Source organism: Mycothermus thermophilus (assembly GCF_041956435.1).
Source record: "Mycothermus thermophilus strain CBS 625.91 unplaced genomic scaffold VTJ04scaffold_7, whole genome shotgun sequence".
NCBI lineage: Eukaryota > Fungi > Ascomycota > Sordariomycetes > Sordariales > Chaetomiaceae > Mycothermus > Mycothermus thermophilus.
The window spans coordinates 1,223,522-1,249,335 of NW_027191433.1; the positions used below are offsets into that span (position 1 = coordinate 1,223,522).

General features: G+C 58.2%; 10 protein-coding genes across 10 annotated transcripts; 7 read left to right on the top strand and 3 right to left on the bottom strand.

Annotated features, from left to right (window-relative positions):
- Positions 1 to 234: 234 nt before the first annotated feature.
- On the top strand, positions 235 to 1,905 carry VTJ04DRAFT_9996 (uncharacterized protein; the record flags this gene model as incomplete). Its single annotated transcript, XM_069368603.1, has 1 exon — positions 235 to 1,905. The coding sequence occupies one exon, from the start codon at positions 235 to 237 to the stop codon at positions 1,903 to 1,905; it is 1,671 nt and encodes a 556-aa protein (XP_069214731.1).
- A 1,855-nt stretch (positions 1,906 to 3,760) lies between these two features.
- On the top strand, positions 3,761 to 7,009 carry VTJ04DRAFT_9997 (uncharacterized protein; the record flags this gene model as incomplete). The annotated part of the gene is made up of 1 exon (XM_069368604.1): positions 3,761 to 7,009. The coding sequence occupies one exon, from the start codon at positions 3,761 to 3,763 to the stop codon at positions 7,007 to 7,009; it is 3,249 nt and encodes a 1,082-aa protein (XP_069214732.1).
- Positions 7,010 to 9,301: 2,292 nt separating this feature from the next.
- VTJ04DRAFT_9998 (uncharacterized protein) lies at positions 9,302 to 11,617 on the top strand (the record flags this gene model as incomplete). The annotated part of the gene is made up of 1 exon (XM_069368605.1): positions 9,302 to 11,617. The coding sequence occupies one exon, from the start codon at positions 9,302 to 9,304 to the stop codon at positions 11,615 to 11,617; it is 2,316 nt and encodes a 771-aa protein (XP_069214733.1).
- A 120-nt stretch (positions 11,618 to 11,737) lies between these two features.
- On the top strand, positions 11,738 to 12,345 carry VTJ04DRAFT_9999 (uncharacterized protein; the record flags this gene model as incomplete). The annotated part of the gene is made up of 2 exons (XM_069368606.1): positions 11,738 to 12,062; positions 12,137 to 12,345. The coding sequence occupies 2 exons, from the start codon at positions 11,738 to 11,740 to the stop codon at positions 12,343 to 12,345; spliced, it is 534 nt and encodes a 177-aa protein (XP_069214734.1).
- Positions 12,346 to 13,897: 1,552 nt separating this feature from the next.
- VTJ04DRAFT_10000 (uncharacterized protein) lies at positions 13,898 to 14,957 on the bottom strand (the record flags this gene model as incomplete). Its single annotated transcript, XM_069357693.1, has 3 exons — positions 13,898 to 13,925; positions 13,970 to 14,072; positions 14,768 to 14,957. 3 exons carry the CDS (start codon positions 14,955 to 14,957, stop codon positions 13,898 to 13,900), a joined length of 321 nt encoding a protein of 106 aa, XP_069214735.1.
- Positions 14,958 to 15,142: 185 nt separating this feature from the next.
- On the top strand, positions 15,143 to 15,886 carry VTJ04DRAFT_10001 (uncharacterized protein; the record flags this gene model as incomplete). Its single annotated transcript, XM_069357694.1, has 3 exons — positions 15,143 to 15,380; positions 15,455 to 15,645; positions 15,698 to 15,886. The coding sequence occupies 3 exons, from the start codon at positions 15,143 to 15,145 to the stop codon at positions 15,884 to 15,886; spliced, it is 618 nt and encodes a 205-aa protein (XP_069214736.1).
- Positions 15,887 to 18,596: 2,710 nt separating this feature from the next.
- On the top strand, positions 18,597 to 20,810 carry VTJ04DRAFT_10002 (uncharacterized protein; the record flags this gene model as incomplete). The annotated part of the gene is made up of 2 exons (XM_069357695.1): positions 18,597 to 19,218; positions 19,276 to 20,810. The coding sequence occupies 2 exons, from the start codon at positions 18,597 to 18,599 to the stop codon at positions 20,808 to 20,810; spliced, it is 2,157 nt and encodes a 718-aa protein (XP_069214737.1).
- A 39-nt stretch (positions 20,811 to 20,849) lies between these two features.
- Positions 20,850 to 21,398, bottom strand: VTJ04DRAFT_10003 (uncharacterized protein; the record flags this gene model as incomplete). Its single annotated transcript, XM_069357696.1, has 3 exons — positions 20,850 to 20,937; positions 21,002 to 21,201; positions 21,324 to 21,398. The coding sequence occupies 3 exons, from the start codon at positions 21,396 to 21,398 to the stop codon at positions 20,850 to 20,852; spliced, it is 363 nt and encodes a 120-aa protein (XP_069214738.1).
- Positions 21,399 to 21,583: 185 nt separating this feature from the next.
- Positions 21,584 to 22,921, top strand: VTJ04DRAFT_10004 (uncharacterized protein; the record flags this gene model as incomplete). Its single annotated transcript, XM_069357697.1, has 2 exons — positions 21,584 to 22,723; positions 22,784 to 22,921. The coding sequence occupies 2 exons, from the start codon at positions 21,584 to 21,586 to the stop codon at positions 22,919 to 22,921; spliced, it is 1,278 nt and encodes a 425-aa protein (XP_069214739.1).
- A 237-nt stretch (positions 22,922 to 23,158) lies between these two features.
- VTJ04DRAFT_10005 (uncharacterized protein) lies at positions 23,159 to 24,558 on the bottom strand (the record flags this gene model as incomplete). Its single annotated transcript, XM_069357698.1, has 2 exons — positions 23,159 to 24,247; positions 24,310 to 24,558. 2 exons carry the CDS (start codon positions 24,556 to 24,558, stop codon positions 23,159 to 23,161), a joined length of 1,338 nt encoding a protein of 445 aa, XP_069214740.1.
- Between the last annotated feature and the right edge of the window lie 1,256 nt (positions 24,559 to 25,814).

The following is a 25,814-nucleotide window of genomic DNA, read 5'->3' on the forward strand; positions in this document are numbered from 1 at the left end:
GCCTTCTCCCTTTCTTCTGGTTCCTCAGCACACCACCCGGCTGCCGACGCTCCATGTCGCCGTGCTGCTGGTGTCTGTAAAACCAACTGCCGTGTCCCCCGATTTTCTCTTCTTTCATCCTTCCTCCTGGATCTTGTGTAACATCGCACTCTCAACGTCAACAGATCGACGGCCATTTCAACCTGCGGCAGACAGGCCGCAGTCCATCAACACGACGGCCTTGCCTCCATCAACATGTACGCGCGCGCTGCGCCTAGGGACTGGGCCAGCGCCGCGTGGAAGGACAATGATGATGCCAAGTCGGCCAGTTCAGAGACGGGACAACCCCCTCTATCTCCTCCCAAGACATCATCGTCCGCCACGAATGGGCCTGCGTCCTTCATACACCAACAACCGGTGACACAAGAACAGCAACGACACAACATGACATCTCGGCCACCACCTTCTCACGACGACGTGTCCACGTCATCAGAATCCTCTCTTGACTCATCCACAGCTCCTGTCTCGGGCCGCGTCGTGGAGAAGCTAGCACGGAAACTGAGCAAGCAGGACCTGCATCACCCAAACCACGTTGAGGAGCAGTTCGAGTTTCGTCGTCCAGCCCAGCAGAAACGACAGCGCAGTTCATCACCGCAATCGTCATCCGAGTCCGTGACTGAGGAGCAGGAACAGGAGAAACGAAAGACGTACGAGCCTCGGGGAGTGTTGCCCTCTCCGCCATCAATGCCTTCGCTTCGGTCATTCCGCAGCTGGACCGGCCCGGCGCTCGGTTCTCCGGAACGCCGTGACTTACCGTCATCATTGGCTCGTCCATCCTATCGGAATTTCTCCAGGCCATGGACGCATGTCCCGCCGGTCCCCTTTGACCAACCGATTGAAGTGGACGAGGCGTACCTCAACCCGCCAACGGGCAGCGGTGCTGCTGGGCCTATCGAGGTGGATGAGGGGTACGGAGGACTTCAGAGCGAGGATCCTATCGAAATCGACGAGGAGTATGTCGCACTTCCTGGCGAGCCTATCGAGGTTGATGAGTCGTACATTGCCTCTGCGGCTCCCGAGAAACCTGCTGGTGACAGGCGCGTACGGGATGTGAAGAGGATTCGTCGGAAGCCGAGCGGTCCCCTCAAACGCAGCCGGTCCAGCACTCGCCTGTTGGATCCACGAGTCCAGGGGTTCATCGAGAATGAGGAGCAGTGTACTGTGCGCAGCGCGGCGCCGTCGTCTGGGTCATCAGGGATATCCAAGATAACTACGACGACGCCGGCTCAACAGCCGACGCAGCAACAACAGGAACAACCACCGCTCCCACCACTACCAGCACCTACAATGACACCAAGACCTTCGACTGCGACCACCACATCATCTCAACCACCAACAACTCCGAGCACCTCGACCACCATCACGATCACCGGCATCATCGAACCCGACCCGACCTTCTCGATGCCCACTCCCGATGGCGAATACCTCGTTCCCGACGATGTCGACAACGACGCAACCTTCGACCCCGAATCCAACGCCGCCCACATCCGAAGCCTGCTCGCCCGCGGCATCACCGACCTCGGTTCCGACGCCCTCTCCCAACGCTCCCGGGATCCCGCGACCGGCGGGCTGATGCGCAAATACACGGTCGGCGGGGTGTCGCTGCGGTATCGCGCATCAATTGACGCGGCTCTGCGGTGCCAGACGGTTGTGCGGAATCGGCCCAGGATGCGGAAGAGGCACAAGTACTCGGGCGACAAATCCGACAAGGGTAGCGAGGTGGGGTCGTGTCGTTGGAGCGTGTGTTCGGAGTCGGTGGCCGGCAGCGTGGTGCACTCGCCGGTGGTTGGACCGACGTCTTCGCCCCCGCCTCTGCCACCCGTGAGGTCCGAGAGGATGTTGCCCCCTCCGCTTGACGGGAGGTAAATGGGGAGGGGTGGACCGACTGCCTGACGGATTATTTCCTTTGTTTTCTTTCTCCATGTTTTTCTCATTCGAGATTGATACTGTGGGGGGGTGGTTGCTCTTCGTTTTATACCCTGTTGTTTTGTCTTTTTCTTTGTGCCACAGGTTGTTTGGCACCTGTTGGTCACACGCATTCGCTCTGTCTCTCTCTCTCTCTCCCCCGACTCTCGCTGTCTCTCTATCTCTCTGTCTCGCATATGAACCTTTGGAGGGTTATACATGGCGTTCTGGTACCGGTTTGGATATTGGACACTGGAAACATTGGGCCACACCGGGGCATGGTTGCATCATCTCTTTGCTTTGCATCTTGGGACTCAAACTCGGGGGAGGTTTTGGTCAGGGGTTTTGAGGATTCCACGGAAAGGCTACCGGGCGTTTAGACTTGCGCCACAGCTCTCGCTGGTTGCACACTCCATGGCCGTTCTTATTCAAGGCCGGGACAATCTCGTCCAATCTTCATTACATTTATTATTGTTTCCTTGTTATCTAACCTTCTCTTGCCTGTGTATAAGTTATTGTTCCCTTTGACGGCGGGCCGAGGACGCCCCGAGTCTGCCGCTCTGTACAAAGCTCACACAATACCATATATCATCTATAGTCTGCACAACGCAAATCTGAGATGCATGATTCCCGCCATGTAGTCGCCCAACCGGTGTGGCGCGCTCACATACACGAGGCGCCCTCCTTCGTCGCTTGTTGTGCTTGTGGCGTCTGTTGTGCTCCAGGAAACGCCATGTTTGCCTGCAGGAGGCTTGTACCGTAGTTCAAGGGATGACCGGGGAACGGCCCTTCCCCCCCTTTATTTGGCGCGTCAGAGCCGCAAATCGGACATTTTTACCCCTCTGACGCCATCATGTGACGGAATCCTCAGAGGCCCAAGTACTATTCGTCGGGATGCCCAAAGTATCCATGTTTGTACACACCATCACCGGGACCCCGCCTCAGAACTTGGCCTCTTTTTTGTCTTGAGCTCGGAGCAGCTCAGCTAGCTAGGGATAGGAAGAAATGCCATTGTGCCGGAGCAAGCCGGGCGACCGTCGGCTGGCTCGTGCATTCCAATGGACAAGCTCGCCGAGAAACGGTTTCTTTGTGTCATGGATGGTCTCCCCGGACGAGCCCTGCTCGGCATCAACCATCCTCGACCCCGCCGTGACGATGGAGGGCTCAGAACAAAGCCCGCGAAGACAAGCCTTCTTTGTTCCATGGGGTCCAGGTTGGGGCCATTGATGTCTGTCCAAGGATGCCTCGTCTGCTCACCACCATCGGAGACTCGAGCTCGTCATGGCAGGGGTGGGAGAGAGGGAGGGGGGTGGCTAGACTTGCAGCCAACTGGGGACTGACTGTACGTGATAGTGGTGGTCTGGAATGCGAGATCTGCTGCAAGGTGCCTCTCTCGCAGCAATTCCTCGGTGTGGAGGCATGCCCGGTGCCCTACGGTACCTGCATTAGAGGCAGGGCAGGACGGTTGTATACAAATGTCTTGGACCCGTGTTCCCCCCACTCAGTAACTCATTCCCCCATCCTGCCACGAGCTGACTCCTCATGCCTTCTGTTGCCGTGGCAGAGGAGGAGTTGTTTTTCATCGATAACATCATACCCCTGGATCTCCAGCCGAGGGTCATGCAAACATCACCAACAACAACCTCTCCCGCCCGCGCTCCTCAGCAAAGAGATAGCTCCCTTCTTCGCAGGCGGGCTATCTACCGCTATCACTACCACCGCTACCACCCTCACAAGCTCAGGGACAATCGGCCCAGAGAACAAGAAGCACCACCACCACTACCACTTCTTTCTCAGAACTCGTGTGCCCTCGACAATGGCCGGCGTCCAGGACATGGCCTTCACGGCCGGCGGGTTGCCGTCGGCAGTGAACAAAGAAAGGGGCAGCTTCTGCTGGCAAGACGCGGCAGCCGAGGTGGGGTCGGCCGTCTTCTTTGACCAGTTCCTCAACATGGAGGGCGACTCGGACGCAGAGGCACCGGCGGAAGGAGGAGGGGGTGGCGGGTTCGAGGACCTATGTGATGCCATGCTATCCGGAGATCACCACCAGCAGCAAGAACAGCTATCCGTCTCGCCACAGCTCGCGTTTGCGCAGCTCATGCTGCCGGATGGAGCTTGTCTCGAAGCTGCTCCCCCTCGTGCCGCCAACGGAGCTCGGCCCCTCGGTCACCAGACCTCCCAGCAGCAGCAGCAGCAGCAGCAGCAGCGTCTGATACCGCCGGCGGTTCAGATCCAGCAGCCTTCTCAACAGAACGGCTCCGAGCCGGCGGCGATCTTGAAATCGAGACAGAGCCAGCAACACCTGTCTCCCCCGATCCATTCTCCTCATCCTCATCACCAACATCAAATGCATCCTTTCCTCCGGGCAGCCTCCGAAATGGACCTCGACGGGTTTTCGTACGCCGGCGGTTCCATCTCGGACTCGGAGCTTCTCAAGCTCGAGGGCTTGACCATGCGATCTCCACGCCCGCAGGTTCCGCAAACCTCCGCGTCCGAGCCGGCATCACCGCCCTCTTCGTCCTGCTCGTCCTCGTCCAACAAGAACGGGTCGAGCGCCAGTCCGCGCAAGGTGGCCGCTCACGGCAGCGGCAGCAGCAGCAGCAGGCTCCAGGCGTTTTGCAACAAGATCAGGAACAAGGCCGTCGCGACGCTACACGGCGGCGGGGGCATGAGCAAAGCGGCGCGGCTTCAACAGCAGCAGCAGAAGAGCGACGTGTCCAAGCAGGAGGAGGCGGGCACCAACGGCCTGCTCTCCGCGCCGCCCATGTTGTCAACCGCACAGATGCTCGCCGCAAGCCAGTCCGGCAGCTCGGCGCGTACTGGTCGTCCCGGGGCGGTTGTTTGTCCGCCGAATCTTAATCTCTCCAAGGCGCCGCAGCTGCCATCGCCTCTTTTGACGAGTAGTGGGATGTCCAATCAACCGGCCACTGCCGTTACGGAATCCGGCACAAACCCAGCTGGCGCTGTGAGCAGTGTCAGCGGTCCAAGTGCCGCTGCCGCCGCCGAGGCTAGCCTTGTGAATGGGTTTTTGGAAGACGCTTTTCTTCGGGAGGGCTTTCTTGACAGCAGCGGGCCGTTTGTGACGGCGACATTGCAGCCTCAGATTCCGGTTTCGGTTGCTGGAGGTCCCCAGACGCCGTTGTTGACGCCGCTGATGGAGGCATGGCAGCAGCAGCAGCAGCAACAACAACAACAGAGCGTGCCAGCTCCAGCTGTTCCATCCTCCACCTCCGCGGCCGGGAAAACCCTCTGGGTATGCTCAGATAATTACTTCCTCGACACAACCACCGACTGGTGGGATCCCATCGACACAATGGACACGGACGCCAATCCGCTGTCTGCCGTGAGCGCGGCCACGCAGGGGTCCATCAACCAGCAGAGTCAGAGCAGCACTCAAGGAGGGGGCAACTTCCTCTACCCGCCGCCGCCGAACGATCCGACCATCGCCACGACAGCTTCATCGCAAGACGGAACCGCCAATCAAGCAACGTGCTGCGCGCCAGATTCGCTCCTCCTCCACATACCTCAGCAACCACTGGACATGCTCCATCCCGGGGCTACCATTTCCCCAGAAGCCACCACTTCCTCTTCGTCCCCAGTCCGCCCCGCGGCGGTGGGAGCGACAACCCCAATCCGCGAACGAACCCGGCCCAAAGCGCCTCGCGCCCCCTCCTCCGGGATGCGCCACCTCTCGTCGTACGGCCCCGGTCTGTCTCCGCGCAAAGGCCGCGCCGTGAGCGGCAGCGGCAGCAGTGGCAGCAGCAGCAGCGCGGGGAGACTGCGGTCGGTGTCGCCTTCACCTCGATCAGGTCGCGCTGCCGCTGGCGAGGTTGGATCCGGACCCGGCGCGGGAGGGAGGATGCTCCATCGCCGCAGCGCGTCGATGCAGACGCTACACCAGGCCGGGGGGTCAGGAGGTGCTGGCGAGGCAGCCATCAAGAAGAGGAAGAGCTGGACCGCGGCGAGGAGGGCGTCTTCATCCACGTCGCTGCATCACCAGTACAACCACGCCCTTGCAGCGGCTGCCGCGGCCGCAATGACCGGGGATAGCTCCCCGACGAGCAGCTCACCTACCCGGCGTCGGACGATCACCTCTTCATCAAGTCTCGCGGCACCACCTCCCGGGATGATGCCCATGACGTCTCTCAACATGCCCGACATGCTCACCATGAACGGCATGGGGTTGAACATGGACGTCAACCTCGCCGTCGCCGCGGCAGGAGCAGCAGCTTCCTATCCCTTCCTCCCCGGCACATCCCCTTCCTCTGCCGGGGCCGCGACCGGATCCGTCGTCTCCTCCCCGCTCAACCCGGCCATCGCGTACCCTCTCAGCCCGCTGCTCCCAACAACCCCCACCATCTCCAATACCACCGCCATGTCCGCGGCGGCCTTCTTCAACCCGCACACCCCGTTCCCGCCCATGCCCGAACCTTCTCCTCAACACCACCATCGCACGCGGAGCGGTACCTCCAAAACCCCGCGCCAACCAGGCAGCGGTAGCACAAAACACAGCAGCAGAAACAGCCCAACCAAGCCCTCCTCCACGTCTTCTTTGACCGGCAGCAGCACCTCCCACTCCCACTCCCGCTCCCGTAGCCGCGACCACCACCACCATCACCAACCTACCAGCACCAGCAGCGGCCGCGGCACCTCCCGGCGCGAGTCTCAAAACGCGCCCGCCTCGCAGGACGGGTTCGTCAACTTCACGCCCAACGACTCCGCGCTGCTGATGACGGGGGTGGCGCCGTCGGGGAGCTCCAAGACCAAAGCGCGGCGGGAGCGCGAGGCGCAGGAGCGGGCGCGGGAGATGGCGCAGCGGCAGAGGGAGATGGAGGAGAAGATTAAGATGATTTTGCAGCAGCGGGAGGCTGCTGCGGCGGCGGCGGGAGAGAATTCGGCGTCTGGTTCGGAGTCTGGGACGGGGACTGGAGTGGTGAATGGGGATGATGGGAAAGTACAGGGTGAGGGTAATGGGTTGGGTGGGAAGGGGGAGAGAGAAGGTAGTATCGGGATGGGTGATGGGAATGGGGAGGCGGTGAAGAGGGAGGTGGGGATTGAGATGTAGGGAGGCGGTTTAGGTTGGTGAGTCGGTTGGATTGGGTTGAGTGGGTTTTGCTGGCTTTTGTTGGTTCTGAGTTGTATTAAGACTCTTTTGTGGTCTCACGTTTAGACTCGGGGGTGAGTCGATGTCTCGATACAGGTGCAATAATGAGAGGGATGGGCAGTGAGAAGACGGCGTGAAGTGATTGGAGAGCATCGTTGATTTGAGACAGACACTCATTGTATTTCCTATCAGAAAGGGGTTAAGTCTCTTCTTCTGAGTGGTTGTGTGTTATTGGATTAGATATTTTCTTCTCTTTCACCACAGCTGCTTTGAGATGAGCAACTACCTGTCGGTTTTCAAAATCAACATACAATCTTAAGTTGAGCCTGAGTTAACGATGGATTGAGAGAATGCGGCTGGCAACAAACTCGGCCCAAGTCAATGTTATGGCCTTTGTCAGCGGCATTTTCGACACGGGACTTTTCTTCGTCCGAAGAATTTCTTCTCACGAAGAACTGTCGTATTCATGATGGTTGCTGATCGGTTGATCTCCGTTCATAGTCGTCACGCAGGATCATCACGCAGCATGTGGCTGACATGGCAATCTCGGATCCCGGGTGACCCACGCCACAGCCACAGCATGCTATTGTCCGTAACCATCACACCGCGAGAGATGACATGTTGAACCTGCCATAGCCAGCCATTGCTCATGTTCAACAGGCACACAATGAAGCAATCTCACACTCCACAAAAAAGTGGACAATGTTCGACAGTGGAACAAGATACCCCCAAATCAGCATCTGGCCTCATCTGTGGTAGCATCTTGGCACAACGGCGGCTTGCGGGGTCCACGCAGGGACGCAGGAACACGGCCCAGGGAGCCGTTCATGCATTGCATTTTAGCGTAAAATTAGACGGAGTCAAGCCGGATCGAGACTGGCTTGTGCAGCTGGCGGTTGGAATCTTGAACAGGCTAAAGATCAGCAAAGAGAAGAGAGTTCAACAAGATGGCAAACTTGCAAACCAAGTGAAGACCACTCCAACCCGAAGCAAACACCGCCTTCTCTGTCCTCTGCCCCAGACTCCAGGCTCCAGGGTGGTGTCCTGAGACAAGCGTCGAAACGCTGACAAGGAACGGACAGGGAGATCCAGATCCACATCTCACGTCCCGACGGGGCCGAGGGGGGCTGTGCAGAAGGATGGAAGACGCCGTCACGTTCCATTTCCTTGGCCTAAGAAATCAAGAAATGAGACGACGCGTCCCCGATGTGGCTTCTGCAATGAGGTGCTTTGCTGTGGCTGACTCTCAAGAGTCTCACTGTCGTTGGCTGTCGATGCTGTCGATGTTGTCAATGGCTGCTGGTTGGCTGCTGAAGCGCCTCAGCACGCGCTGCTGCTAACCGCTCCGAAGCATCTGACTGGAGAGAAGTCTGCGGCCGACTTGACCACAAACTTGGCCAGGTTCCAGGCCTTGCTTGCCGCGTCGGCCAAGGGCTTGGGGGGTTCTTGGATTTCTTGGATTTTGCATGGCAAAAGAGTCAGCAAGAGAGAGAAGACAGGAAAACGGCTGCATCGTTACAGCGGCCGCTCCCTCCTGAAACACTCGGGACAAGGTGCAACTGTTGACGGCCGCCAGCGTGCACAGACCGGACTGCTAAGACAGTACCTGACTCTCCCACCAAACTCCCCGCCAACCCTCTTGTACCCCCTCAACTCTCCCCTGTTCATCTCCCCGTCTGCATTAACGAACTGTACCTTGGCGCCCGCTCCCTGTTCCCTCGCTGTTCTGGTCAGGGCCTGTCTCGCCTGTGTCCTCCTCCCCATCCCCCATTCTCCCCATCGCCTCTCCTCACTTTCCCGTCATCCGTCGCATTTTCCCATCTTCTCCAACTCACACTCCTCAACACCAACACCAGGCGACTCGCCGTCCGTTCCTTTTAGCTTTTTTTTATTTCGACTCTCGATAACCTATTTGCAACCCCGCGCTCTTTTTCGGCTTTCGACACTTGCAGCTTCGGAAAAAGAACACGCCACGAATCCGATCGACACACCACAAACCACAGCCACATCCAGCCATTGTGTCCCGGATCGAGGCCCTTTTGTTCAGACTGCTCTCACTTCTTTCTTGTGCCCCGGCAGCTCGGCTTCTCAGAGAAAGCTGTTTTCGCCCATGACAGAATTCCGATCCTCGTGAGCTGCTTTTTCTAGTGTCTGGTCGCGTCTCGTCGCAGGAAATCGACAAACAGAAACACGCCGACCGACACCTCGCGCATTTCCCTCTACAAAACTTTACACTCCTCGAAATCAACCAAAATGCGGTGGTGGTCCAAACCGCTCGCCCTCGCGGCGTCGCTCGCCTCTCTCGTCGCGCCCGCCCGCGCCGAGATGCTTCTCAAGTCTCACTCACTCAACTCGTGCCAGGAGAATTCGGGCTTCTCAGCCAGTCTCTTCAACGTCGTCTTCACTCCCAGCACCCTGGTCGCCAATGTCGACATCGTCGCCGTCTCTTCCGTCACCGGCTATGTCATGTTCGACGTGCTCATCTCCGCCTATGGCTTCGAGGTGCTCCACGAAAAGGTCGACCCTTGCAAGATCGGCCTCGCGGGTCTCTGCCCCATGAACGCCGGCAAGATCCCTCTCAACTTTAACTTCCCCGTCGAGCCCGAGGCCCTCGAAATGCTGCCCGGCATCGCCTACACCTTCCCCGACATCGACGCCAAGGTCCGCGTCCTCATCAACATGACCGAGACCGGCGAGAGCGTCGCCTGCGTCGAGGCCGACGTGTCCAACGGCAAGACGGTCGATCTGCTCGGCGTCAAGTGGGCCACCGCCATCGTTGCCGCCCTGGCTCTCGTTTCCTCGGCCATCATCTCGGGTCTCGGCCACCAGAACGCCGCCGCCCACATCGCCGCTAACTCGCTGTCGCTCTTTGGCTACTTCCAGGCCCAGGCCATGATCGGCCTCCTGGGCGTGCCCCTGCCCCCCATCGTCATGGCCTGGACCCAGGACTTCCAGTGGAGCATGGGCATTATCAGCCTCGAGTTTATGCAGGACGCCATCACCTGGTATCAGCGCGCCACGGGTGGCACCGCTGCCGTCCTGCTTGACTCTCTGAAGGGCGTGTCGGTGCAGGTCGAGAAGCGCGCTGTGGATGTGGCCGTTGCTGGTATGAACCTCGCCCGGCGTTCTCTCGGCCCCTACGTGCCCCGCGCCGTCGCGGAGGCTGGAGCCGCCCTCGCCAAGCGCGCCAACATCCAGACCGAGTCCGGCAGCTTCATCGTCTACGGCATCCAGCGCGTCGCCTTCAAGGCCCACATCGAGTCCACCAACCTCTTCATGACGAGTCTCATCTTCTTCATCGTCCTCGTCATTCTCACCGCGGCTTGCGTCGCCGCCTTCAAGGGCCTGTGCGAGGTGGCCGTGCGCAAGCACTGGATGCCGTCGGACCGCTTCCTCGAGTTCCGCAACGGCTGGCTCACCGTCCTCAAGGGCATCATGTTCCGCCTGACCCTCATCGGCTACCCCGCCATCACCATTCTTTCCTTCTGGGAATTCACCCAAAAGGACTCGCCCGCCATCCTCGTCCTTGCCATCTTCTTCCTGTTCGGCATGACCATCACCCTCGGCTGGGCCGCCTACAAGGTCATCATGATCGCCCGCCGGTCCATCCTGATGCACCACAACCCGGCCTACATTCTGTTCTCGGACCCCCAGGCCCTGAACAAGTGGGGCTTCCTCTACGTCCAGTTCCGCGCTTCCGCCTACTACTTCATCGTCCCCACCGTGGTCTACACGCTCATCAAGGCCATGTTTATCGCTTTCGGCCAGCACTCGAGCACGGTCCAGGCCGTCGGTCTGCTCATCGTCGAGGCCGCCGCCCTCATTGGGGCCAGCGTTTTGCGCCCTTGGATGGACAAGAAGACGAATTCCTTCAACATCGCCATCTGCGCCATCAACTTTGTCAACTCCATCTTCGTCATGATCTTCACCGAGGTCTTCAACCAGCCGCCTCTCGTCACCGGCATCGTTGGTGTCGTCCTTTGGGTTGTCAACGCCGTCTTCGCCACGGTCCTGTTGCTCATGCTCATTGGAAGCACCATCTTCGTCTTCTTCCGCGAGAACCCCGACGGTCGCTACCAGATCATGGCCGACGACCGTACCTCGTTCATGAAGTCCCAGACGCATCTGACCACGACGACCGAGCTTGACGCCCTGGCTGCCACCGCCCGCGGCGGCAAGAGCGGCTTCGACCTCGACGACGACGCCGAGTCCATCACCTCCGACTCGCTGCGTCGTCAGACCGAGCCTTATTCACACCTCGGCGTGCCCTCGGCCTCCGCCTCCGTTAGCACCTTCTCCAACACCCGGCCCGCTTCCCCGGCCATGCCGCTGTTCCCTGCCGACGGGCCCCGCAGCCCGCCTCGGTACGACCGGCCCCAGAGCCCGTACGTCGCTCCGCCGAGGCCAATAAGCCCGTATGGTGCTGCGTACAGCGCCCCCGACACGCGGCCTGCCAGCCCGTTCGGCCAGCCCGCAAACTACAACAACAGCAACAACCCTTACGGCCCAGCGTTCAGGGCACAAAACAACTCGAGCCCTTGGCAACGCGGTGCCGGGTACGAGCATTAGCGGGCTTGTTTGACACTTTTTTTGGGACTTTCTGCATGGTGGCGTCCTGCATTCTTTATTCTGTGGCATGACGACAAAATATGGGGCACGGTGTTTTTTTCTCGTTTTTACTACTCACGGATGCGTCGGAGCGGTTGGTTGGGATTGGCTCAACACTTGCCCTGGCCGAGGGAGCTTTTTTTGGATAAATATGATCGGGAATTTGAGGGAGAAGGCGGTGGCTACGAAACACTAACCAATGCTAATACCGATACCCCGACACGCACCGGTCAACCAACCCCGGCCGGCCCCGACGCAAACTTTGGATTCGCCCTCTTCGCTTCATTTTTTGGACATCGTCAGATGGATCCCATGTCGTGGCAGGGACGCGCGGGGAGAGACCGGACTGGCCAGGTGCGCTGGTTGGTCGTTATATATTCGTCTATGCATATTCATCATCTTTTGTGTCTCCTTTTTACACTGTTTTTGTTTCCTTCCTCAGGTTGCGTGGGTTTGTTATTTTTTCTATTGGTATCTAAGGTCCCTGGGAAGGACTGACTGGATGGTGTCTCGGGACGGACGGATATGAAACCGGCGTCGAGAGGGCAGGGGAACTGCGAAAGTTGTTGTTGACTGACTGGCTGAGGATTGTCGGTTGGTTTGGGCTTGGTGAGATCGCTGCGCTTTTTCAGGTTGGTTTATACGTGTGTTGGAAGGGTCGGAGAAGACGAGATGAAATAAAACCCTGACCTACTTTGAGTGATATATTGTGTTTGTTTGGTCCTATTGGTGATGAATGAGGTTTGCTGGACGATGCCTGTCTGAACTAGGACACGTTGAAGCCAAACAAATACTGGTGATCGATTCCCATCCTAGGAGTCTGAATTGGGGGTATTTATGTACAATATCCTGCTACACATCCTTATTCCTCGCTATCCCCGTTTACACTCCATCTGTTGCCCTCCCCCTCCCATTCTGTCTTGAGCCAACGAAAGGATAGATTGTCGAATTAATAGACAGCCAGCCCATCCTCCCCCTCATCATCCTCGCACTTGGGCCATGAAGAATAAACTGGGAATGTTGCTGTTGTCATTGGAGATGTTCTTCGGCAGATGACGCCCCTCCTTCTCCTCGTCGTCATCATTCGAGAACGGCTGGTGGTGTGGTTCTGCCGTGAGCGGGAGTGATGATTCCCCCACATGAAAGAGGAGGTGGAAGTGGTGGAGAGTGTTGGCGATATTGGGGATCTGACTGCTGATTGTGAGGAAGAAGGAGAGGAAGGTGTTGACGGGGATGAGTACCGGTACGGCGAGGGTTCGGTGGCTGATGATGGGGACGAGGTGGAAGTGGTTTGAAGGGTTGGTTTGGTTGGTGTTGGTGAGGAGGAGGAGGAGGAGGAGGACGACATAGTTTGGCTGTTGGGATTCCACTTAGCGGTTGGCGAGGTCGTGGGGTGGTGGAAGATGTTGGCGACGTGAGATTAATGGGCCGGATAGAATTGCTCTCGGGTTGTCTGGTGATGTACCTCGTACAGAGAGCGGTCGTGGCCGGAGTCACCTAGTAGATATATCTGGTGTGGTGCTCGTGATGACGATGAAAGCGAGGCTCTCGAGCTCCCGAGAAGCAAATGTTCCTTACGACCGGCTAGCTGTGTCCAAGTTGTGTGTGGCACTGACAGCCTCAGAAAGATGTAAAGCTGCGGCCTGGTTGCAATGATGGCGTTGTGTCTATGGTTGTGGATGGAAGAGGATGGACGTCGGATGTAGGAGGCACTCCTCCTCTTATCCTCATCGCTCGCTCATCATGTCGATGATCTGGAGATTCGTGAGTGTTTGGGCTAGAACTACTCGTAAACCCAACGAGCACTATTCGCTAGCAGGTCAAGGCCGCGGAGGACAAACATCACCCTCTCCGCCGTATCTACACTGACAATGATGGACTATAGTACAGGACTGGCGGGGCGGGGATATGCGACATGTCGCCTACGGCTGCAGGCGTGAGCATTTAGTTCGACTCGGTTGGCTCAAGGAGTGCCTGCGAGTGCAGATCTGGGCTGGAGGCTGAAGGCCCCCCGCTTGATTTTCCTCCGCCTTGGAGTTATGTCAAATCATGCCAACTTCCTCCGAGTCTGGCGGACTTGATGGAAGACACAGCACGGCTCGTAGAGTCAACAACTTCTCTTGTGATGCCGCGGCAATAGCCTTCTGTCAGCGTCGCAATCCGTCCGGCTGCTCCCGCTTGGATGCCGTTTGATGAGATTGTTGGCATTTAGAGGAAAATGGGTTGACCACCGTGCTGGTGTCATTCCCGTGAACAGAACAGCCCCCAACTGCACCAGTCAGATATGGCATGCAAAAGGCGGAAAACACCCACCTCTTGTTGGCGATCGGGTGTCCAGAATCGATTTTAGGGCTGACGCGAGGCAGATGCGTGTCAGCAATGCTGGTGGGGGTCAGCAATCGGCGTTGCGATGAAGCTGTGAGTGGACAGCCATCCGCCCCGTCCGTTCCGAAGAGGAATCGGCGCCTGTCTGACATTTGATTCGACCCCGGCCGATCCGAAGCTATTCCCATCTCCGATCGTTGTCGCCGCCGTCATCGTCGGACTTCGGAGGTGGCGTTCCCCCGTCCCCGCACCAACCATCCGATGCTCTCAACAGGTGCCGGTCTCAACGGCCCCGGATTTGCACACTGCCGAACCGAGCCATGGGTCCAGCTCTCTTGGACCTCCGACCATGGCAGGTGGGATTTTCCCCCGCTCCGCTCCGAACCGGACTCCTCTTCTACTACTTAGCGCTCCAGACCGTTGTAGAAGCGAAAAATGGCACGCTGGCTAAACGGTTAACGCTCGCGCCAACCACGGCCGCGATTGGCCCGGCCAGGGAGGCGGCCATCTACGGGCAATTTATCCTAATGAACCCGGACCTGCTCGGCCGCCAGGTTTAATCTGGGCGACGACCTCTCTTTGGACGGATCATACTACGCTGTATTTCGCCGGGAGTTTTGCGCGCCATATAACAAGTAGAAAAAAGACGGAATCATGTGCCGCCGGCCGGCCGTCGCGGCTGATCAAGGGCCGCATTCCTACACGTGGTGGTGTGGTATCTTGGAGGGGGGTTGGAATGCGCTCTTCTTAGACTCGGTGGCCTCTCTCGGATCTTGAGAGACCTACGATTCTTTCTCTTTTGTATCTGTATAGTTGGGCGATCGAGGCAACTGGGTTGCTTTTTGTCTCCGTGAGCAGGTCTCGGCTGGATACCAGCGCCAGTGATACCCTGAAGCAACAACACCTGCCAATAATCCTTTCGAGACTCTGGCTTGTAAGCCAGCCGGCGATACTGAGCGATATATCCTTCGATCATTGCGGGACATAGCAGAGCAAAGCAATCACCAACCGAGACCCGTCGTGTCTTGTCCTTGGCTTGCGTTCATCGATCGGGTAGCAGCATCGGGCCAGCAACTCCGCGAGCCACTTAATCATACATCACAGCCGGTGACGGCGCACCCAGAACCATCGACTACCAGTCATCACCAACCGGCCATAATAATGAGGCTGCGAAGCGCACTAGCAGCGGGGTTGGTGGCGGTGACGGCCGCGTTCGACGGCGTCGCGGCCGGTTTCACCAACTCTTTCGACAACATCACGAGCGGGTCAACCATCACGCTGGCGTGGCAGGAGGGCGACGTGGCGCAGGCGAAGAACAACCCCTTGTGCATCGAGGCGCATGTCATTGAGAGGAACGGCGACGGCTACAGCGCGAATGCGTATCGGGTTAACCTTACGAGTATGTGGGCTGTCATCGAGTGAGATGATGTTTGTGAGATGGAACATATGCTGACTGAGCTGGAACCTATGTAGCAACCGCCAGTGGGACTTCGTTCGCATGGACGTCAGCGCCATATCCGCTCCGCTGGATCCAAGGAGGGCTGTACCAGCTCGAGCTCCGGCCGGCGACGTGGGACGGGCCCAATGTGCCGGTGCTGGCAAGGTCACCGCACTTTAGCATATCGGCCCCGGCGCCATCGTCCACATCGACGCCAGAAGTTCCGGCAGGTTTTCCCTCTGCTGTTCTTTTGTCGGCTCAAGCTAACCGATCACTAGCCGACATCAAACAGCGATGACAGCGGATCAGGCAGTATCAGCACGCCGGTGGCTATCGGGGTGGGCGTCGCCATCGGGGTGCCGTCTGTCGCTGCGACGGCGTTCCTGACGTGGCGCATGAGGAAACGAAAGCGCCAGGCCGAGTTGGAGAAGCAGAAGTTGAAGCGGAGCGAGTTCGTCATTAGTTGAAGAGAGGTGAGATTGGAAAGAGGTTCAAAGGCTCAGGCATCAGGTGCCATACGGAATGGAAGGACGGTTGGTGAAGAATAGGCGGTGAAGTTATATTGCCGCCGGCGGAATATGGCCGAGAACTTTTACGAGAGATTACCGCCATCAGCACGGCTTTGGCCACGGCAACGGAATGGGAGCGTCGGGCCGCAGCGATGCTGTGCCGCACGGTGCCTGAGAAGGAGATCTGGTTGCAAAGTGCCTAGCCACATGCTGTCAGGGTCAGGGGAGACGTTATTGGATACTGTTATTCATGGGCACGGCGTGACGGGATGGAGGCAAAGTTATTGGAATATTGATCCTTTGGAGCCAGAACGGGGAGTGTGCATAAGATACCAGACTACTATGGACCAAACTATCAAATGGACAGCATACTGTCCTGAAATAACTCACAGAAGAGCCTCAGAGACGGAGCAATTAATGAATGGCGGTGGCTTCACATGAGTGAACCTCATGAACGGAAGAGGACAAGAAAAAAGATACGTAACTACCTGAAAGAAGAAGAAAAAGAAAAGCAGGAAAGTCGAGAACAACCCGAAGTTGGAAGGAAGGAGGTTGACAATGGGCAAGTGCACGCGCTAGGCAGACATGACCGAGATAAGGGATGAGTCGAGATCGAGGAAAGAGACATGCGTTACGTATACAGTGCTCCGTAACTTCCAGACTCTCGTCTCCCCCCTTTCCCATTCTTCATCATTGGAAGCTGCAACTTGGGTCAACACCTATCGATTAGGGCTATTTCCAACCTTTGATCCTGAAATAATTTTTCTTCACACTTTTTTGCCTCCGTCTCGCCTTCGCGCCGCGCCAACCTGCGCTATCTATTGACTTGTCAGACTCGGACCAACTCCACGTCCGCAGCCATCGGCCCATGCTCGCTTCGTTTTTGACTGACCCTCATTTTCCTCGTTTCCCTTCACAGCCTCATGCTATTAATTATTGACGAAAGATACTGTGTATATGCACCGTTTCCAGGACTTGCGCTCAAACGCATTGACTATTTTCCAGGTCGAGACCCTGGCGATGACTTTCTCGCCTGGTCTGGGTCTTGTGGAGCTGCCGCCGCTTCCGCCTCTCCCGCCTCTCCCGTCTCCCGTCTCCGAGTCCCTGGTTTTCTGGCCCGTGGTGTCCCTGTCAGACCGGGTTTGGAATTTTCGACAAGATCTTCCCTCTCAATCAGCGCAAGGCTGTGCCGGCACAACCAGACACATCCTGCTGAATCGACTGTCACACACGGGCGATGACCTCTGCGGACATGCAATCCATCCCGTCTTCCCGTCTGCTCATAACCCGGAATCGCTTCCAAAACGCCCGGACCTTGTGTTGTTTGTGTCCGTTCGCTCGTGTTGACAACCAACAACAGGCACCAACCCTCGTTGCCAAGTGCCATGATTCGACCTTTCACTGCGCTAACGGTCCCTGGCTCAGGAACCCGCGTGGCTGCCGTTACACCATGCTTCGCTTGGGGAAGGCGGTTGTGGGGTTAGCGTTTGTGGCTTTGCCTACCGGAGCAACAACCCGGAAATGGATCCACCATTCAACAGCCCGTTCATCCCATGTTGCCTCGTCTCCGCTGTCGAATCCACACGGTTGGTCGTTGATTCTGTTCCTGCAGCATCGAGCCAGGGGTGCCGAGTTGGGATCCATGCTCGGGGGGACTGACGATTCCAGAAAGTGCGGCTTGTTGAGTTCAGATGCCATTTGATTCTCGATCATGCTGGACGTGAAAGGGCTGGTAACGTTAGCTTGATGAATCTTGTGCTGGATGCTCGAGAACCACTGCTCAGGGTGAATACGTCGTAAAGCCCTGACAGCTGGATTCTTCAGGTGCTGTGCCCCAGAGCAACACCAGCTGGCCTGCCGACGGCTCGAGGACAAAATCAACTCTCCTGATTATGGGGAGGCCGTTCAACACTTGAGATGACAGGCACAAACCCGTCAGACTGCCCTTGTGTGCACTATCATTAGCACGGATGCACGCACGTCCTCGGTTTTCACGCCGGACTTCGAAGCCGGTTGACATACTGTGTGTGTCGGCTGACGGACCCATCTGCGATGGAACCGTGAAAAGGGGTTTTTCTTCGCCTGCTCGAGAAGGCGAATGCACCGACGGGGCGAAGACACACCCTCGAGAGGAGCCTTACCTGCAGTTTCAGTGATTCCCCCCTCTCTGGCCAATGACTTCTTGCGCGTCCCTGAGACGACGGGCAGTTCGGCCCCCATCACACCCCTCCCGCCGAGGGGCGACAAGGCTCTTTGAGGCAAAGCCCATCCACAATGTGCCTGGCGATTGGTTCGCAAGGTTTCCTAACTGATCACCATGGATCCCTCGATGACACCCAAGCGTCTTCGTCAGCGCGCGGGCCTGCCACCGCTGACACCTTGTTGGTGGCCCTCTCCCTTGGGCACAGTATCTGATACTCTGCGGCAGGACAGTGTAGACCGAGGACTGACGAGAACAGCACAACCAGTACATAAGCCTCCGAGACCACCATAGCGATGGCGTCTCCTCCTCTTCTTGAGTCTGATGCCTCTCCAGCCAACTGGTCAGGGCTGCCTCTCAAGCGAGACTCTGAGCATTGTTTGTGCTCGTCCTCTGACGTATCGTACGTCGACCATTCGTTCACTCGTTAGAAACACCTAGTCGCTCTTTTTTCTTTACCCAATCAACATGGCTCCGTCCATGCTTCGCCTGGGCGCTGCCGCCCTGGCCTTTGCCTCGCAGGCTTTGGCCACTAAGACTTACAAGCTGACTGAAGCTTACACTCCTTCCAACTGGCTTGACGAGTTCACCTTCTTTAGCCAGGCCGATCCCAACCACGGCTTTGTCAAGTACCGGAACCAGGAGGACGCCGAGGCTCTTGGTCTCTTCGAGGTTGGCCAGGATGGAGTGACCCTCCGGGTCGACTCGACCAACAAGGACGCCGACGGCCGCAGCAGCGTCCGCCTCACCAGCAAGAAGCCGTTCAACAAGGGCCTGTTCATTGCCGACTTCTCCCACTTCCCCAAGCCCGTTTGCGGTGCCTGGCCCGCTTTCTGGATGGTCGGCCCCAGCTGGCCTGCTGACGGCGAGGTCGACATCTATGAGGGTTGGAACCTGAACAAGGACAACAAGGTCGTCCTCCACCTCGACCACCCGGATGTCGTTGGCAGCTGCACCCTCAACCCCCAGGACTACACCAGCAACACCGTGTTCACGGACTGCTGGACTGAGACCAAGGCGCAGCCCCCCAACGCTGGTTGCGCCGTCGATGAGCCCAACGGTCTCTATGGCAACCCGGCGGGTGGTGTTTGTATGTGATGCCCTTGATTCTTGTGTTCTTTGATCGCCGCTGACATGAATTGGACAGATGCCTTCGAGTGGACCGACTCGGTCGTTCGTGTCTGGAGCTGGTCGCACGAGAACGTCCCCCAGGACGTTGCCAACGACGCCCCCAACCCGGCCAACTGGGGCAAGCCTAGCTTCTCGGCCGGCAGCCAGTGCGAGGTTGACCGCGCCTTCAAGAACATGCGCATTGTTCTCAACATCAACCTCTGCGGCGACGCGGCTGGCAACAACTGGGGCGAGTGCAAGGCCAAGACCGGCTATGCTACGTGCCCCGAGTACGTCAAGGACCACCCGGAGGCTTTCAAGGACGCCTACTTCAAGGTCAAGAGCATCAAGGTGTTTGAGCAGAAGAAGGGGGAGGACTCCGTTGAGCAGCCGACCACCACTGCTGCCACCTCGACGGAGCCTGCCACCTCGGCTGCCCCGACTAGCACTGAGGAGCCCAAGGAGCCCGAGGAGGCCACCACCACTACCAGCGCTGCCGAGGAGGAAGTGACCGAGGCCCCGACCTCTTCGGATGAAGTCGCACCGACCTCGGCCGTCGAGAGCGAGCCCACGAGCACCACCCCTGAGGCGCCTGAGGAGACCGAATGCGACGAGGAGGGTGGCGATGACAACGGTGATGATAACGGCGACGACAATGGCGACGGCGAGGAGGAGCCCGAGCAGCCCGAGCAGCCTGAGGAGCCTGAGCAGCCTGGTGAGGGCGAGGATGACGAGGACTGCGAGGAGGAGGAACCCGAGGAGCCTGAGCAGCCCGAGGAACCCGAGCAGCCTGAGGAGCCTGAGCAGCCTGGTGAGGGCGATGACGATGAGGACTGCGAGGAGGAGGAGCCTGAGGAGCCCGAGGAGCCCGAGCCCACTGGCTCCTTCATCCCCACTTCCACCGGCAGCCTCCCTGAGGAGACCCAGAGCTGGACCACCTCGACCATCTACACCACCATCACCAGCACTATCACCTCGTGCACTGCCCCCACGGTGACCAGCTGCCCGGTCCGCACCATCACGACCACCGTCTCGATTGGTACCACGGTCTGCCCCGTCACCGACGTCACCGCCACCCCGACCGCCACGGCCAGCGCCACCCTCCCTGACGGCTGGGTCACCTCGACCATCTACTCTACCTCCACCTTCACTGTCACCTCTTGCCCCGAGTCCGTCAGCACCAACTGCCCATCCAAGGTGACGACCTCTCTCGTCCCCATCGGCACCACCATCTGCCCTGCCGACGACATCACCACCACCCTCAAGACCTCGACCACCGTCAAGGCCACCACGACCGTGACCCTCCCGGTCCCGACCGACGAGCCTGAGGTGCCTGAGTTCCCCGACGACGAGGAGGAGGAGCCTGAGGAGCCCAGCTTCAGCGGCAGCTTCTCGCTTGAGCCGTCCTTCTACAGCCCGACCGTCACCAAGGTGCCCATCACCACCGCCTCCAACCTGCCCGGCAGCCCGACCAGCGCCATCCCGCCGGTTGTGACGGCCGGTGCTGGCAAGGTGGTTGGTGGCAGCATGATCGCGATGGTTGTTGCTGGCGTTGCGGCGCTGATGATGTAAAGGAGGGAGATGAGAGGCATTCTGGCATCTGCAATTTTCCTAACATCTACTGTCATTTCTTGTTGATAGGGGGAAGGTGATTAATGCGGAATGTACATACATTGAGAGCATTAGTTCGGCAGTCAGGCTGCAGTGTGTTGGTATTTACATGTTTCGATCATTTGGTTTTTCTCGTTTCCAATTATGTGAACTTGGCACGTTGTGATTGTGCTTCTATCCGGTGGCCATTTCTGATGGGCAGCCTCAGGGGTTTGACCTCACTTGTCCAAGCATTGTGTCCGAGGATGCTGTAGCTAGGGGACAGGTCTAGAGCAAGCTCGGCCTTGCGTGCACAAAGAGAGTCACTTGTCAGACATATCAGATGTAAGTATGAGATGTCGTCGTTGCGGCTCTGTTTTAAATTAGCGTCTTCCCGCGTCAGCCCATGTTCATTTGTTGTTTTTCTTTCCCCCTGAACCTGGGCCGGGCTGGGGTCGTGCACAAAGGGCGCTGAATCTCGGCGCCACAACGGACCGGGATGACATCAGCCGGCGGGTCAGCCGTTGAGCCAAAGAACAGACCCACCTCAGCCAGAATCCATGGTCCCATGGAATCAGCAACGTCAAGCTTACTCGCCGACGAACCTCAAGTAGCTCCCGGCTCCCTCAACTCCCTGGGTATTCAACACCGGCGATTTCAGCAGCGCGCATCGTCTGCCCCGGCGTGTCACAAAGAAGGTTCCAGACTCGAGTCTTATCCGCTCCGCTGGCTTCTGATTGAGGTTAACTAGCACCATGCTCCCCCGGCCACCACCGGCCGCCCTCTTCCAGGGAACACCAAAAACACCGGGAATAGCCTCAAACCTGCTCCAGCTATGCGCAAAGTCGAGTTCCACCGCGGTGCGAGCTCCTCTCCGCTCCCCCGTCGCGCAATGTCCATTCTCCTCCCTAGCCAGCCGACCCCGAGCCACTCAGCGAAGGACGACAACACCCCAAACTGCGCAATGCCCACCACGACGTTTCCCCTCCAACCGCACACCCCCATTCCAACGCCGCCCCTACCGACAGCCAACATCCAAACCCGACCCCGACCTCCTCGCCCGCGCCAGCCGCATCCGCACCGGCCGCGTCCCCCTCCTGACCCGCCTCCGCGCATGGTGGTACCACGTCACCTCGCGCCCTCTCCCCTCCACGTTGACGCTCGTCCTCTTCTCCTCCGGCGCGGCAACAGTATTCTACTTTGCGCATCTTGAAACGGTGCCCATCAGCGGCCGCACCCGCTTCAACATCTTCAGCGAGGAATCGGTCCGCAAGGTGGGCGAGATGGAGTACCGCCTGCTGCTGGACGAGCTGCGCGAAAAGGGCGTCCGGGTCCTGCCGCCGTGGGATTGGCGGGTGATCAAAGTCAAGAAGGTCATGGAGCGGCTGCTGCCGTTCAGCGGCGTGCGGGACAAGTGGGGGGAGCAGTGGGAGGTGGTGGTGGTCGACGACGATCGGACCGCCAACGCGTTCGTGCTGCCCGGCGGCAAGGTGTTTGTGTTTAGCGGGATTTTGAGGCTGGCGGGCAGCGATGCGGGGTTGGCGACGGTGTTGGGCCACGAGATTGCGCATAACCTGGCGGGACATCACGCGGAGAGGATGAGTCAGGATTTTGGGGCGGTGGTGGTGCTGGGGAGTCTGGTGCTGCTGGGAGGCGTGATTGGGATCGCGCCGTTTTTGATCGGGTGGTTTGGCACGGGGTTTTGGAAGGGTTTGTTGGATGTGGTGTTTGGGTTGCCGATGAGTCGGCTGCAGGAGAGCGAGGCGGATTATATCGGGCTGATGATGATGGCCGAGGCGTGCTATGATCCCCGAGAGGCGGTCAAGTTTTGGGCGAGGATGGAGATGGCGACGGGAGGCGACGTGGTGCCGGAGGTGATGAGCACGCATCCGACGGTGGGTTTTTGAGATCTCTGGTGGCATATCAAACACATGCTGACTGATTCACTCTGGCAGAACATCAACCGCATCAAAAAGATACAGAAGTGGCTGCCACAAGCCATGGAGAGGCGGGAGAACAGCGACTGCAGGACGACGGCCTCGTTTGCGGACCTCTTTGCTGAGGCTTTGCGGAGGGGCATCATCTTGATTTGATCACCCAATGAATCAGGACTCCACTCTTGTTGGCAAACATATTCTTCGGTTCTTGGTGACGCTGGCCCTGGGGGGAGGACAACTTCACAGCAGCTGGGGCAAGAATATGTTCATGTTCAACTGACGATCGATTAACCGGCCAAAGCCAAGCTCAGCAAGCTACTGATCTCCTTATTAACCAGCACGGCCAGTCTCAGCTCGTCCCCTCTCTTCTTCTCTCTCTTTTCTCGTCGATCATCAACTCCCTTCAACCACCGACCTCCTCTTCCTCCTCTTCTTCAGCCAACCCCCCAACCACCATCTCCTCCTCCCTTCTCTCTCATTTCTCGCACCATCTCCACCCCTCTCCCCTCCTCCCAAAAACGCCGAAACCCCCCTCCCCATTTTCTTTTCTCTCTGTTCCAACACGATCCTCCGTGCCCTCAGCACCTCGCGTCCCAGCATCCGAAACACCTCCTCCACCCCCTCGCCTGTCAGGGCCGACGTTTCGAGGTACTGCGTCGGAGCCGGGTGGTTGGGCGGCAGGCCCATGCCGCGGGCGGTCTGGAAGCCTTTGGATGGGGAGATTTTGCGGGTGGTGGTTGACGGGGAGCGGAGGAGGGAGTACGGGTCCGTGGCGGGGTCGGAGTCGGGGTATGAATCGGTTTTGGTGCCGACGAGGAGGATGGGGTAGGGACGGCCGCGGTCGGGGTGGTGTTTTACGAGTTGTGGCGGCGGCGGCGGTGGGTTGGAAAAGCTGCTGGATGTGGTGGGGCGTTTTTGCCGCTTCCATGGCTTGGAGAATGAGTGGGTTGACACTTCAGGAGAGGAAATGGAGGCGGGAAGGTTTGGTGTTGTGGTTGTTGCTGGTTCCGGCGGGGAAAAGTGCTCGCGCATAAACTCTGCCAGGCCCTGGGCCAGGCGCAAGGAGGACTCGTCGCGCACCGAGAAGAGGAGGGCGGCGCCCTCGGTGATGGACAGCGCTTGGGCCAGGAGCGGGTTGCTGTGGAGGTTTTTGGAGGGCATCTCGAGGGCATCGATAATGTAGGTTTGGAGGTTGTCGTTGCTGGTTTCGCGAGCGGTGCTGGTGGCGATTGCGGGTTTGGAAAAGTGATGGCTGGTGAAGGATGTTTCTCGAGATGTCTGTGCTGTTGTCCTCGTCGCGGTTGAGGCTGGCGTTGTGGTGGTGGTTGTTGTTGTTGTCGTGGCAGTCCCGGTGGTGCTGGCCGTCCCTGGAGGCGAAGGGATAATGGCATCGGGCTCGTCAAGCAGGATAGGGCGTCGACATCCCCGCTCGTAGAGGGGATCGGATGGCGCCGTATCGTTGCCGAAGGTGCCGTGGGCGAACTGGAAGAAAAGAGAGTCAGTAGAGCGAAGCGAGTCAGGTGTTTTTCCAGCAGGAAACTCACCCAAGTCAAGAGGGCCGATTTGCCCGTGCCCTTTGCGCCGATGACCAAGATTCGCAGCTCGCCGGCGGGTTTCTGCTGGAGGAGTTGCTGTCGTTTCTTCTCATCTTCCTCTTCCTGTCGTCGTCGCCATTCGTCGGGATCGTCGGAGGGCGATGAGGTTTCGGTCCAGCGAAAGATGGCCTTGAGGTACTTGGCCTCCTCGGGTGAGAACACCAGCGAGTTGACGACGCGGGCCGCCGCGCCCCTCATTTTGTTTTGCTGGAATCTATCACGGTTGGGGATGTGGTTGAGAGAGGACCAGATGGGATGGATTGATGACTTGGGTTGAAGTTCTTTGTGGGAGTCGGTCGAATTTCTGTTTTGGTCTTGGACTAATACCTCTATGTGGTCGCAAAAAGCTACAATGACAAAGAGGAATAAACAATGGCAACAATAGCATGCATAATACAGCTACTCTATTCTTCAGACTCTCCTGCCAACTTGGCCGAAACACCACCCAAGTCCTTGATATTTTGGCAGAATAGCATCTCTGACACGACCAAGCCGTTCCGCACCCTGTTTGACAGGACGGAGGACTCATGTTTGCCATGCCACCGGCTAATTCGTTGACACTGCTGGCAGCACGTCGTGGAGTTGTGTAACGGCATTCCCGCGTCCCTTCGAGCATGACAATGGATGACAAGTGGTTATGACAGAGGTGCAGACCTACCTCTTCTCATCAGACAGATGGGTAAATGCCCTCCTCTCACCTAGGTCAAGCTTCAGCGTCAGCTCGTCTTGCCCCGATGCACTCTGCAGGTTGGAGAAACGTCATAGCTCTGAGCTCAGGCTATGTTTAGACAGTTGGTGTCGTCCCGCATGCCGGCCGCGCATCCGGCGGGGTGTGAGGCGGCACAGCAGGAACCGATGACGGTGACGGCGCGTGCCCCTCTACCCCGATCCCGCGGACGTTGCAGAATGCAGATCGATGGCCTTGACCGACGTTGTTGGCGATTCATGTCGGTGTTGGGTTTTTGGCTTAAACCGTACTTCTCCCGCTGTCGAGGGTAAAAGCCACAAGCCAGTCAAAACATGGCAATTTATCTTGAATGCCTGTACAACGAGGATCGACAGTGCTGACGACGACCGGTTGGAGCTGAGGACGGTCAGCAGCTGTCATGCACGCTGGACGCCGGATGCAGGTTTGGGTTGCACAGAATGAACGGAGCTCCCCTGTTCATGGCCAATTCATGTGCAAAATGCAAGGACGGGCGCATGCGGGAAGCACGAGAGGGGACTGGAACGTTGCGAGATCTGAAGAAGGAAGATGGGTAGAGAAAGTGATGAGGAGAGTTGAATTGAGGACAATCGGGCATTCCTCATGGATGTTGCTCGTTGCCATTTGACATCTCCCACAGACAGCATTGACATTGACAACCCGTTAGGGCCAGGCATTGTGTATGTACGAACTCTAGAGGAAAAGTGCCGGCATCTGTCGCCCGCTGACTTTGTTTGGCTCTGGCACT